We start from the raw sequence: 13677 nt of genomic DNA, 5'->3' as shown, positions 1-13677 counted from the left end.
GAGCCTCCAAAAGCTCTTTTCCCCTTTTTTTCAGGTCACTGGATAGCTGGGGAGGGAGAAACAAGGTGCTCTCCTGGTGTTCCCTGGCAGCTGGCTCTGGTTCCGACATAGCTGCAGCTGGTGCTCTGTGAACCTCTGTTGTGCTTGAGCACTGCTTGGAATGGCTTAGTTCTCAGACTGATATCCAAAGAGCAGATGCATTCCATAAACCCAGGAGTGGGTGGGTCATTGTGTCCTCACCTGTTGGCTCTGGCTTTTCTCCCACCAGCAAGATTCGGTCTTGAACTGCCATTTGGCTTCGCTGTCCCAAAGGAGTCAATTAGTCACACATAGTGTTCATTAACAGAGAGCACAGCTGCATGTCTTGAAAGTGGCAAGTAATGCTTTCCAGTAGCACTTCTCTGGCAAAAATTCATCCATGGATCTGTTGGCACTACCACAGAGATGTGGGGATTAAACTGCCCCAGAGGGTCATGTCCTCCTCAATGTCCCTTGGATCTTTTTCCCAGGGCCAGAGTAAATTCTTTTTTGCCCTTTCCATGGTATTTCTCTTGGCTTGTTTTTGTCCTGCCTGCCATTTCTCTCATCACTGCAACATATTGAACTCACTCACCTCATCTTTTCCCTCCTGCTTCTCCCCATTTGTTTTTCTGGAGAGGTGCTTGTTTGCCCAGTACATCAACTTCTGTTACTTGTGCTAGTGACTGATGTCCTGACATGACTCTTGCTGGCCAGAAGCCTTCATCTTCTCCCTGTCCTGCTGCAGAGGCCTCTGTGAGGAACAAGAGAGGAGTGGCAGATGAGAACTTGTCGGTGGATGTTGAACATAAGGCTTTGTATGTCCTGCAACACTGGGAAGAGATGCCAGGATATGGGTACAAGCTGGTACCAGAGCATGTGGAAATCCGGTCTTTGTACAACCCAGAGAACCCTGGGCTTGTGCAGGTGAGATGTGTTTCTGTGCAAAACCTCAACATTGTTTTGGGGAAGGACCTTCTGGACAGCTGGTTTCCAGCCCCCTGTCTGGTCTCCTGTGAATCTTATGCATTGTCCCCTTCCTGGGTGGGTGACTGTGTCTGTGTCTGTGGATGGCTGGCCCAGCTATGAAGTGAGGACATGGGCCTTGATTCTTTGCTCACATCTACCCTGTGACCTCTCCTGATGCTTCTGAATACCCTTTCCTCAAGGAACTTCTGTCCATTGATGTGTTCACAGTGCTAGTGACCCAGAGTCCTTCCTGTCTCCGCAGGCCATTTAGCACTGCTCTGATGAGGATGCTGTGTGGGTGGCAATAGACCTGCTCTGCTTCTGAGCCCTGCCACCATGCACCCCTGTGGGTGATGGTATCCTTGCTTATCCCTGCCTCCTCTGCATTGTCCCTTATCATTGCTGTTTTGCAAGAACCTTGTTCTGTACCCTTGGCTTCTCCCTGGGGCATGATGTAACTGCTGGCTGGAGAAGAAACATCCATCCTTATTTTTGTGCAATGCAGTCATCTGAACTCACCATTTTAATGTCCTGCACTGAAATCTCCTGTTCCCTTGGGTACTGGAGGTTTGAACAAAGCAGAGTTCTGCAGTCATGATGGCTTTGTTTGGCACTGGAAATGCATGCGGGGAGAGCAGAGTCAGACCCAACACTTCTTAGTTTTCTTGGTTTTGCTTAAGCATTGCATCACCATCCTTATTAAGACAGAGGGTCATGTTTGCCTCTGTTTGAAATGGATTCAGTATAAGTGAAGTGGTTTTTCTTGAGAGCAGAAGTAAGCAATCTTTCGTAGCCTTAATTTTTTCCCTTTGTAAAATCTAATCTCATGTCACTCTCAAGTGCTGGGAATGGAGAGAACTAAGCAGTGGATTTCTGATGAAAACTTTCCTTGTGGGAAAGCCCTTGCTCCTTGAAGAGCTGGAGAGTGGTCTGTCTTTTGAAGTATCTCTGCTGTCTTCTCTCACCAGGGCTCCTTGCACATGTGGATTGACATGTTTCCAAATGATGTCCCTGCACCACCACCCGTCAACATCAAGCCACGACTGCCTGTCAGGTAGCACCTGTGGGGGTGGGGTTGGTGGGCTGCAGGGTGAGTCAATGTCCCTTGCCATGGCTGGCTGGATGTGCCACAGGGCACAGGCTGAGGGTCAGTGCTAGTGTGGCACGCAGCCCTCTTTGCTCCAGCTCTGACCACAGGATGTTCTCTTGAGTGTATTAGCATGGGCCACAAGAGCTTCAGCTGCACAAAGGTTTAGGGAAGGGCAGATTAATGGCTGGACATAAAGGTAATAGAAACCCAGGCCAGAGCTACTCATCAAATTCTATTCTGGCTAGTGGATGGATGTCCTTGGGAGCCTGGAGAAGTGAAGCTGAAGGAGGAAATCTGTTGTTTTCAAGGACCTAATGGTGCTTTTGAGATGGAGGGTCCAGATTATTCTCAGATGTGCACCTGAAAAGACAAGAGATAATGAACACAAATTGCAGCAAGGGAAACTCCAACTGGATATAGGGAAAATACTTTCCCAGGGAGAGTGAAGGTACCCTGGAATAGGGACAGATTGACTCAGATGTGCTGGGATATTATCCTTGGTGATAAAAAAACTAATGCAGACCAATCGACCTACTGTGAAGCTAGAGCAAGAGCTTGGAGCAGAGACTGCAGAGATCCCTTCCTGTCTGAGCTTTTCTGTGCTCCTATGGCTTAGTAGAGCTGGGTGGGTTTCCCATGCACCAGGGATTTACTTTGCAAAAGCTCCCTGTTATTGACTGTGGGTGTTTGTCTTGTAGTGTTGTAGTGTCCAGAAAGGGTTTTATGCCTGGCAGCGAGACTGCTGGGCTGTGCTTGGCTGGAGGAGTAGGGAACCACACTGCTAGGAAGGTTCAAGTCCTGCTGCCCTGGCATTGTGCTCAGGGCTTGACCTGCCCTCCCAGGCACCAGGGACAAGGGCATGTGTCTCACCTCTGTGTCCTTGCCACAGCTATGAGCTCCGTGTGATTATCTGGAACACGGACAATGTGATCCTTGATGATGTCAACCCAGTCACAGGAGAGCCTTCCAGCGACATCTACGTGAAAAGGTCTGGTGGGAATCAGTGGGAGGCCAGAGTCTGGCTGCCCTGTTCCCTGCCCTGGCCCACACACTCACTTGTCTCCTCTGAACTTCTTCTCCTCCTTGCCTTGGTGTGAGGTGCCCACTCCAGTCCTCTGCATGGGCTGCTGTACCCCTAGAGATGTTGTCCAGGTGTTGCTCTGGTTTGACCCTTTCCTGCGACTCCATGGGGTTCAGTGCTTCCATCCTTCTGTTCTGCCTTTGAGGCTGGCTGACAGGAGTAGGGGGTAACTGAATTTCTCCTGCAGCTGGATAAAGGGTCTTGACCATGACAAGCAGGAGACAGATGTTCACTTTAACTCCTTGACTGGGGAAGGCAATTTCAACTGGAGGTTCATCTTCCGCTTCAATTATCTCCCGACTGAGAAGGAGATCACCTACAAGAAAAAGGACTCCATCTTCTCCATGGAGGAATCAGAGTTTCGGGAACCGGCTGTTCTGGTCCTCCAGGTCTGGGATTACGACAGGATTTCAGCTAATGACTTTCTAGGTATGGTGTTACCTGCTGGAAGTGGGGTGACCTGTCCCTCACCTTGCTGGAGTATTACAGCATTTCCCTGGGATTCAGCTCTCTAAGAAGGGACACTAGGACCATCAGATCAAACTCTTCAGCTCAGCAGTCACCTGGGCTGTTTTATCACATGTGAGCTATAGACAGAGCCTTAGAGATAGGCACCTCCCCTACACAGACATGTAGTGCTTGCATGCTTGTCCCAGGGCCTTGGTGTATTTTTTTCAGGGCCTGTCACACCACAGGACTTCCAGGTTCTGCTTCGTCACAACCTTTCCAATAAACTTGCTTGTTTTCCCTGCTCTTAGATATGCAGACCCCAAAGTCTGGGCCTAAAAACGGTTTCCCAGGATCTTATGTTGTGGGCAGAGGGAACAACCTGTGTGAGACTATTGACAACCTTTGTGAGACTATTGGCACTTGAGTTACAGCATCCCATTGCTGGGGGCTCAGAGCTCCCTGGATGCTCTGGTACTTCCCAGTAATCAGACCTGCTGAGTTGGGCATGCAGCAAGGCCTGGTGCTGAAACAGAGCTAGTGGTGATTCCCCCTGCATGATGCTAGCACAAATACTGCTGATTCTCTCCCACCTCTGCTGTCATCCCCAAGCTTATAGCGCTCTGTTCAGTTGCTCCTCCCTTCTTCAAATGTTAGCCTCCCTATTAAAAAGCAGCCCCTTTGCCCTACTATCTCTTGGGCACATTAAAACTCTCCTTACACTTTAACCTTTCATAGTGTGTTTAAGCAGCTTTACTTCATGAGGCACTTCCAGTGGTTCAGCCATGAAGAAATGAGGCACTGAAGAAAGCATTAGCAGTTCCAATGATTTCTGGCATGTATAATCTCAGGAACTTCTAGGTAGTAATGGGCTTCTTCAGTGCTCATTGCAATCTCCTGCCCCAAGCAAGGCTAGATGCACTGTAGGTCAGGTTGCTCAGGACATTTTCTGGGTGTGTTTTGATTATCCCCAAGGATGGAATCCCAGCAGCCTTCTGGGACCCTTTTCCTGGCTGCACCTTTGTCACAATTCTCAGGTTTTTTTTACTGGCAGCATTTTGTGTCTGTTGTCTTACGTGCTTTCATTTTCCATTTCTGAGAAGAGTCTAGCTCCATCTGCTCTGTAGCTTCCTTTAGGCTGTGAAAGATGCAGTAAGATCTCCCTCTTGACCTTTCTTCTCTGGGCTGAACACATGTGTCTCTCACCCCTCCTGCTGTGGCACCTACTACAGACTTGACTATCTCAGCCACTAAAACACTATTTAGTTGACACCTTTCTTGTATTTGAGGTTCAAAACTGGGCAATGTATCCAGATGCAGTCTCACTTGGAACTGAGCAGAGAACACTCACATCCTTTGTCTGCTTTTGCCAGTATAGACCAGGATGTTGTAAGATTGATTTGTTGCAAGGGCTCAGTGCCAAAGTGGGACAGGAGCTCATTCCAAGCAGAACAGAGGCACAAGGCCAAACACAGAAATGAACGGAGACTATTGCAGATCTAAGACAAACTTGAAACTTGGAAAGCATTTATAATTTTAAAGCATTACCATTTTATAATTTTAATTGACATTTCCAGGAATTAGAGAGGAAGATGAGCTTAGACATGTGAGGAGAGCACGGTGGGACATGGTAAAGGGGTGAAAATAACTCACCATATGAACTCACTAAACAGCCCATATCAAAAACAAGATGAGACCTGTGGCTTCTGCCTCTTAGTCTCTAACTCCTGAGCTAGTCCTTTCTTACGCAGAATTTCAGGTTCTCCATCTGTAAATTTGCAGGGCTCTGATAGATCATTGCAGCAGCTGGGACCTACTGATGGGGGTTTTACTGTGTGGTCTCTTCTCTGTGCCTGCAGGCTCCATCGAGCTGGAGCTGCATGACATGGTGTGGGCAGCCAAGAGCTCTGAGCATTGCACCATCAAAATGGCCAAGGAGAATGCAACACCTCGCTTCTCCATCTTCCGAAATAAGCGCATGAGGGGCTGGTGGCCCTTCATCAAACTCAGAGATCAAGAAGATGACAAGAGAGAGGAGAGGGAGTACAAGAAGAAAAAGAAAAAAAAGTGGAGCAGCTCAGTCAAACCAGAGGATGTGGAATTCACAGATCCCAGTGGGAACAAGTACCTCCTGACGGTAGGGTGGGGTTCTGGCACTGGTGAGCACAGCCAGTGTTTTGCCTCTGCCTTGATACGACAGCCTGTCCTACATGCACACAACCTACAGAGGCAGCAGTGACCCATCTTATGCAGGATCCTGAAGATTTCTTCCATCTACTGCCAATCCAGCACTTCATCTACCCTGAAGAACCAGCTGCTGTGGTGGTTGTGGCATGCAGGGGTGTCTAGCTTCATGTGTTCCTCTGAGCTTCCCACAGAGCAGTGCCCCTTGAGGGGAGCTGTCTTTGTTTAGGAATTTAGTGTTCCCACTGAAACACCCCAGACCATGTGCTCCTTGCTCACTCCTACTCCAAAGCAAGAGGCATATGGCTCCCCATCAGCCAGTCAGGACAGCAGCAGAAGCCTGTCCTGGGGACTCGGCCTGCCCAAGACAGGCAGGTGCCAACTGACCTGGGACAGACTCATTCCTGATGGACCTACTGCTGGACCACTGTGTGTCCCCAAGGGTGAATTTTGCTCAGTGCCACTGTGGGAGGGTATAGACAAATCAGGTAGTTGGGGAGTGCATTAAAATGCAGTTCCTTGTCTGAAAAACAGTTAGTTTCTTACCAGGCCACAGTTTCTCCTGGCTGTGAAGTAAGACACTAGCAATGGAGAAAAAAGCTTTGAGCCATCTGTAAGTGGAACTGGGAGAAAAATACCCAGTTGTGGCAGGGTGTGTGGTCAGCAGGCTGGTCTGTGAAGCAACACGTTCAACTGTGGCTCAGACATATTCTCCCTCCAGGGTAAGGTGGAAGCAGAGTTCCAGCTGCTGACTGTGGAGGAGGCTGACAAAAGTCCTGTTGGCTTGGGCCGAAAAGGGCCTGAACCCCTCGAAAAGCCCAAGTGAGTATCTGTATTATCACCTTTAGGATGGATAGACAGTGCTGTGTTCTCAGCAGCTGTTTGTATGGAAGCTGGGAGTATTGGCTTTTCAGGCAAGCACTGAGGCTCTGGGCAGTGGGGTCTACAGGACCAGGACTGCCAGGGTTTCCCAGAGCTCAGGTGGGTCCACAGGACTTGGATCTGCAGCACCTGGCCCACGATTGATCTCAGGAAGATAATCAAGGCAGCTGTGCCATAACATTGCTTGTACAGTGGTCAGATCTGTCTGTGTGAAGCGATCCCTTGTCTACATGGGTGAAGGACAGCTCTGGGGCCACGGGGGCACTGTTCCAAGAGTCCCATCCTGTTGTCTCTAGCGTTTCCACAGGCACTGTGTTTACTGTAGCCCCTGGGCTGATCCTGCCTGGAAGCAGCAGGAAGAGCTGGTGATTCATGAGGGTAGCAGGACACCAAAGAAGGGCCAATGTGATGCTCTGTGGATTGAGCCTGTGCTTATCTATTCTTCTCTTCCTGTTCTAGCCGGCCAAAAACAACTTTCAACTGGTTTGTGAATCCCATGAAGACCTTTGTGTTTTTTATCTGGAAGCGGTACAAGAAATACATAATTGTGCTCTTCATTGTTAGTGTTCTGACAATCTTCCTGGTTCTTTTGGTCTATACCATGCCTGGATACATCAGTGAGAAGATCATCAATGGATAAATGCTCTTCAGTGGAGGACTACTCAAAGACAGGGGTGATTGTGGCAGGAATGAAGATGGGATCAGAAAGTTTAATGAAATCCTGTGGGTGCAGAGACAGACTAGAGAGAGAGACCTGCTGAAGTGGGCTTTGTTTTGGCTCTATTTCCTCATGACTAAAAGCTCTTTGGCTACTCTCTCTGATGTTGCTTTTGTTTTGTAGCTGCTCTCTGGAGCTGGGGGACAACCTGCTTCTTACAGTCCTCACTGCTGCCCTTTTACCCTTCCTCCTGAGTAGTACAGCAGCAAGGACTATGCTGGGACAGCATGGGGTCATGAGTGTGTATCTGTTTGGGCTGATGTAAACTAAATGAGACTTGTTCTCATCATGGTGTCTGGTGCACCAGGGTTCCTGTCATCTGCACAGACATGACATGATCTGATCCCAAGTGGAGGTGTTTCAACTAGGGTTTTGGGAGGATAGATTCCTTCTGAGATGTGCAGGTGATGCTCAGTGGGACCATAGCACTTCCAAAGAATTTAACTGACTATGCAGTTTTATAGCAAAGGTGCCTGCCTCATGGCCTTTTGAATGGGGCAGGAATAGAGTATGTTTTGGGGACAAAACTGTTTGGACAGAGCCAGGCAGGTAGATGTGAAGCAGGCGAGGACTCTGGTTGGATATTGTGGTAAATGAGTGAATGATAAACGTTGTCTTTCACATATATGATTTTAACATTTATAAGTGATGATGTACTATGTAGAAATAGTGTTAAGGTAAAATGTAGTTAATTAGAAATGAGATTAAGGTAAATTATAACTTCGAAATAGTTGTAACATGTTGGGAAACATAGTAATAAACACATGATAATAAATGTCCTTTAAGTTGAGAAACTACAGAGGCAGAAACCAAGACATCTTAAAGAAACAAAGAAGATGAACCGCTTGCATCCCAGGAAGTCTGTTATCTCATCAAAACTCACACCTCCCAAGGAAACTGGCAGCTACAAATGAGGAGGCACCGGAGGGGGGTGCCTGCCTTCAATTCTGAAGCTATCCAGAGGACCGGTGGCGGCGTGCTGGCGTGTGCTGGCAGAAGGGGGCAGAGACAGGAGGGGGGAAAGTTGAGTGAAGTGTAAATTACTTTCTGGGCTTAATGAATACTTAACAGATTGAGAGAGTACTTAAATCCACAGTAAAATGAATGGAGCCGCGCCTCTGGCAATATTGCTAAGTAAGTGCTCCAGTGCTGTGATATGCCTTTGTTCTACTAATAAATGTTCAATATTATACTGCTAAAAATTAAGCTCCTGAATTCATTTTTCTCAACATGAAGCCAGAAGTCAGTGTGAGGCAGACATGATGTTCCCCCGGTGAGTCTAGAGTTCAGCCACGGGGTGGGGGCCTCAGAATGGCAAAGAGGGAGGCCTCTCTCCCTTTGGGCTGCAAGGTGGGGATGAAATGGGCTGCAAAGGGCTCAGGTCATGCAGCACCTGCCTGGGGCTACAGCAAAGCCCTGGGCTGTGACAGTGCTGCATCACTTCCAGTTTTTCTGCAGGGCCTATTGAATGGGATGTTGCCTGCATAAACAGTGCCTGGTTCTCCCCAGCAGTGCCCAGTGCACCCCAGCGGCGACTGGTCCATTCAAACAAACTCAGTGCACTCCACTACACCCAGTGCGAACCCCCAGAGAGCCCTCTTGGCTCTTTCAGCCATGGTCAACCACATTTCCCTCACACCACCAGGCTGGGCCTCCCTGTGATTAAAAGTGAGTCTGCCTCAGTGTCTCTGTTTAGAGACAAGTTTAGGAGAAAATGCTCTGGAATGAGTGTTTCCTCTAAAGAAAAGGGCTTCAGCAATCCTTTTTTTTGCCAACGAGAAAAATGAATAGCAGTGAGTGAAAAAAAAAAAAAAAAAAAATCAACTGTTTCTTGACAAACAGTGCCCACACAACACGGGGAAAAAATTAATAAATGCTGAACCACCAGAACCTGACCCCCCTCACACACCCACACCACAGCAGAACAAAAAAAATCCCACAAAATGCCAGTGGAAGAAACAAACCGGCTGGCTGCATGGAAAGGGGGAACAAAATGACACCCGGCTTTTGTCTCAGGGAAGGGGAAAAAAAGTTCACGCAGCAGTGCGGGCAAAACAAGTGGGAACCTGTTGAACCTCTGGCCTTGATCTCCTCCTCATAGCAGATGAAGCTGGTGGATTTTGGTGTCCTTTCTCATGGTTCAGCTTTTCCCGAGGTCTGGGGCCGGGCGGAGTGGTTCCCGTGGCTCCACAGGTCCTGGCTGACAGACTCCTGTTGTTTGTCTGATCTTGGACCAAAGCCAAACAGTTCAGGAAAAAAAACCAAAAGCCCCCAAAGGATTCCTGCTGCAGTCTCCCCAGGCCAGGGAAAGGGGAAAAAAGAAACTTCTTGCTTAAGCTAACAAAAACCAAACTAGCTAAGCAACAAAGTACCATCCGGAGTAGGGCTTTGAATAAAGCCCACGCCAGAGCCCCCAAGGCTCCTGGCCCTCCCTCGGACCCACCTTAACGTTACAGCAACCATTTCTGGGCATAAAGCCAAGACACACAGGCTTCCTCAAAATACTTGTTTATAATTGCTGCTGTGTGCCTGGGATGTGGAGGTGTGTGTCTGCATGTGCAAACTGAGGGGAGGATGGAGTGGTGTCTGGTCACGGTGTGGGTTTGCAAGGCAAGAGGTTCATATCTGCCTTTGCTGCTGGCAGCAGAGTGACCTCTGTCCCAGACCCGTCCAAGCCCAAATGTGGCCACGATGCATGCCAGCAGTTCCCCTTCTTGGTCAGCACCATGGCTGCCCTGATCTCAGAGTGCAGCAGATGCAGGAGGACTTCAGGTCACCCACCACCTCTGCCTTCACCAGCCACATGGGCCACTGCAAGGCTACTGACAACAGCCTAGAGAAGATGAGCAGGGGTGGAGGACTGCAGGGGTGCGCCCTGGAGGATGGGGACAGCCGTCACCACTGTGGGCTACTGAATCTGTACTGGATCAGGCATCACCTTACCATTTGTCACCATGAGTAGAGACTGAACATATTTGGGTGTCTGGAAAACACTCAAATCAAAGATTTTATAAATGTGTGCGACAAGTTATGGTCACTACGTGACAAGCACAAAGGCTCGGGGACAAGAGCGAAGGGAGAAATGTTTGTGTGGGAAGGCTATACCTGGTACTGGGCTGGCACAGTGGGTTGAAGAGAAGATAGAACACTTTGGCCAGAGAAGCATCAAATAAAAAGCAGAACAAAACATTGAAGAAAGTTTTTGGGGGTGACAGAAGGGTTTCCTTGCTTGTCCAGAGTTAAGCTGTGCCACACATTTGACATGGGATGTTCAGAGTGGTTCACGTAGCTGGGGGAGAGCTGGCTGCTGAACACAGTATCTGATGCAAAAATAATTTGGGTTAAATGCCTTTGTTTTGTTGCTAATTGCAAAGACCAGAGGACTCCAACAGGCATCATCAAGCATGGTGTGGAAGGGGAAGGGTTTGCTGTTGGTTGCTAGATGACTTAGACCTGCCTTGGGCCTTAGCTGAAAACCGTGTCCAGGCTGGTGTAACCATCACACTGACCTGTTGTGGGCAAATCAAGGTCCTGATCACCAGTGGAAAGTATGAGATGTTGCCACTGTGGCAGGGCTCTCTCTATGGTGGTTCAGAAGGCTCAGAGCCTCTTGGTGCCTCCTCCTGGTAGGTCTAGTAAATGTGCTGTAAGCAACCAAACTGCACCACCACTACATCACCTCTCTCATTTTGCACTTTCAGCAGATGAGGGTTTTGCCAGTGCTGAGCTGTAAGCTGTGACTACTGCATTGCCTGGGGGCACTGCAGCACCTGCAGATGGGAAGCTGTGCTCCTGTAGATCATTTTGTCAGAAATGGCCACTGAGGCTTTTAACATCTCAGGGCCTCTGGAGGCTAGGACTCACTCAGGAGCCTCTGAGCATGGACAATTTCCTTGTGTTACTTAATTTTCAATTGTTAGTCTATCCTCTAGACTCCCCAAAAAGCTAAAACTTCAGCCCTTTAAAACCAAACTTCCATGTGAGGAAGCTGTGTTTAGAAAGAAACACTACTGGACTTGTTCATGTCTGCAGAGCTCCTGGCTTGGGACTTGCATGTTGGAGTGGACATATAGCTCTGTACTAGTTTGAAAACAAACCAGTGGGAGGCACCAAGTCAGAATAACAATTTAATGGAAATTAAAGAAAAGGGGAAAAAAAAGTAAAAGAAAACACTGTCAAACTGACAGAGTCAAGGTACAACCTGACACCCTGTTAGGCACAGTGGTGGTAGCAGTCCGGTAGAATGGTGGCTGCAGTCCTCTGAAGCAGTGATCCTGTAGTAAGAGTCTGCTCTTCCTCAGAAAGTCCAGTGGTGGCTGTGTAGCTCCTGTCCTCTGGAAATCCAGTGGGAAGGGTTGTCCCTGGTGGTCAGAGTCCCAGATTATATCCACGATGGGATGCTTGGTTCCTCCCTCTGGGTGGAGCATCTCACAATGGGGTCATGAGTCATGAGGCCAAGTGTTGATTAGGCTCATTAACAGAAGATAGTCCAGAGGGAGTTATCTCTGAGTTAGGCAGCAGGACAATGATGGGCCATGAACAGAAAGATAGTCTGGGGGGAGGAGGCAAGGAAACACTGCCCCACCTGGTTTCAACAGCTCATGAGGATGGTAATAGAATACACTGCAACCCAGGACAAGCTCCAAACACATTTGTGCTGTGAAAGCTGGAAATGTCGTTGCCTTCTGCCTTCAGCAGCAGATGGTGTAGGCAACTGTGTACAGCAGAGTCTCAGTGCATGCAAACAGCCATCTGCAGGTGCATGCTTGTGACAGGTAGAGCTCTGGTGTGGGATAGAGCAGAAAATACAGCAGGAATCTGCCCATGAGCCAGGAGACCCCCTGGCACAGTGTGCGCTAAGCCTGGCAGCGGTGTGGTGTGGGCAGCTGATGGAAGGAGTGCTGAGCTGTGGGTGAGGAGGAGGACATCAACCATTTTTCCACTGTGGGAGACAGGTTCCTGAAGTAGAAGACATGTATTTTGTCTGAGTGCAGAACCAGATCTGTGCCCACAAGGCAAATGAATGCAGGTCACAATGCAGGCAGGTAAGGGAGCTTTGGGTTTTTTGCATTAAGCACCAGATATATAATTTCCTGCCTTGTGGTCAGTGACTGCACTCTCACACATCACAATACTGGGTGGGAGTGCTGCCTCTGGCACCTAGGTTCACTCTCACAGGGAGAGCCTGGGATAGGTCAGGATTTCAGTGGCAGCAGGCTCCAAAATTCTCCCTTCCAGTGCCATGCACAAGGGCAGGTCGTGAATGGAAGAGGTCGAGTGTTGGGGTTCCTCCCCCCTGCCATGGGGTCTTGGGAGAGGGGACCCTGGGGTAGAGGCACGGGGTCTCCCTGCTCCCTGGTCACATGTACCCTAATCCTGTTCCCCATTGGTTATTTTGTGTTCCCCTGCCCGGGAAGGATCCTGGTTGTCCCGTGATTGCTCAGTTCTTCAGCAGTCCCCCATCCATGTGGCTGGAAAATAAAGATCTCCGAAACATCCATCAAGAATCGGTCCCTATTTCTTTCCACGGGCCTCACTGTCTATATGTTGCAGAAATCCCCACTGCAACAGTCGAGTCAAACTGTGTGACTAAAAATCCAGGGTGAAGGGATGTCTTAGCTTAGTGAATCCCACATGCAATGGCTTAGATATCTGCAGGATCTGTGGCCTAGGAGGGGACTGTGCCTGCCTCATGGCAGCATTCACAATTAGCCATATGGTTGTGAGGAGGATGTGTTAGTCCTGAAAGTCCTGAATTAACCTAAAGTAATTTTTTGAACACAAGGGTATGAGTGTTCAGCAGCTTTGCCAAAGGACAATGGTCAGATGCTTCAGGTGTTCTATTCCACAGCTGTCTTTCTAACCTTGGCTTAAGGATATGTCTTTGAATCATAATACCAGATTCCCTGCATTTGCAGTGCATGGTGTGAGCCACTGGGAGGGCCTATTTTAAAAATGCTTGCAACAGTAACCCCCACACCCAAGCTTCCCAGCTGTAGGGTCCCTGGGGAAGAACTTTCCAGAGGTACCTGCGCAATGGGGCTTGCTGGTTGGGAGATGGAACAGAGAAAGCAAACCTGGGAGCATCATGGAGGTGCAGAGGTATATCGAAAAAGCAATCTTTGATGTCTAATACAGCAAGTTTCCACTCTCGGGGAAGCATAGAGGGCTAGGGTAACCCTGGTTGCAGGGGGCTCATGTCCTCGATTACCTCGTTAATTTTTCTAAGATTGTGGAGGAGTCTCCACTAGTCTTCGCCTGGCTTTTTTATTACAAAGGCAGGGGAGT

At 48.8% G+C, this 13677-nt stretch overlaps 1 protein-coding gene across 4 annotated transcripts in view; it reads left to right on the top strand.

Annotated features, from left to right (window-relative positions):
• The window catches only part of LOC116452499 (fer-1-like protein 4), a 47830-nt gene extending 39235 nt beyond the window's left edge, over positions 1-8595 (top strand). For all 4 annotated transcript variants that reach the window (XM_032127075.1, XM_032127074.1, XM_032127071.1 and 1 more), the window contains 7 exons: positions 767-945; positions 1956-2041; positions 2967-3065; positions 3346-3587; positions 5465-5742; positions 6511-6611; positions 7131-8595. In XM_032127075.1, coding sequence (XP_031982966.1) covers positions 767-945; positions 1956-2041; positions 2967-3065; positions 3346-3587; positions 5465-5742; positions 6511-6611; positions 7131-7311 — 1166 coding nt within the window. In that variant the 3' untranslated portion in view covers positions 7312-8595. The remainder of the gene's footprint in view (positions 1-766; positions 946-1955; positions 2042-2966; positions 3066-3345; positions 3588-5464; positions 5743-6510; positions 6612-7130) is intronic.
• The last annotated feature ends 5082 nt before the right edge of the window (positions 8596-13677 follow it).

The sequence above is a fragment of the Corvus moneduloides genome, chromosome 17, assembly GCF_009650955.1.
Source record: "Corvus moneduloides isolate bCorMon1 chromosome 17, bCorMon1.pri, whole genome shotgun sequence".
NCBI lineage: Eukaryota > Metazoa > Chordata > Aves > Passeriformes > Corvidae > Corvus > Corvus moneduloides.
The sequence above is the reverse complement of the archived record's forward strand: the minus strand, read 5'-3'. Positions and strand labels throughout refer to the sequence as shown.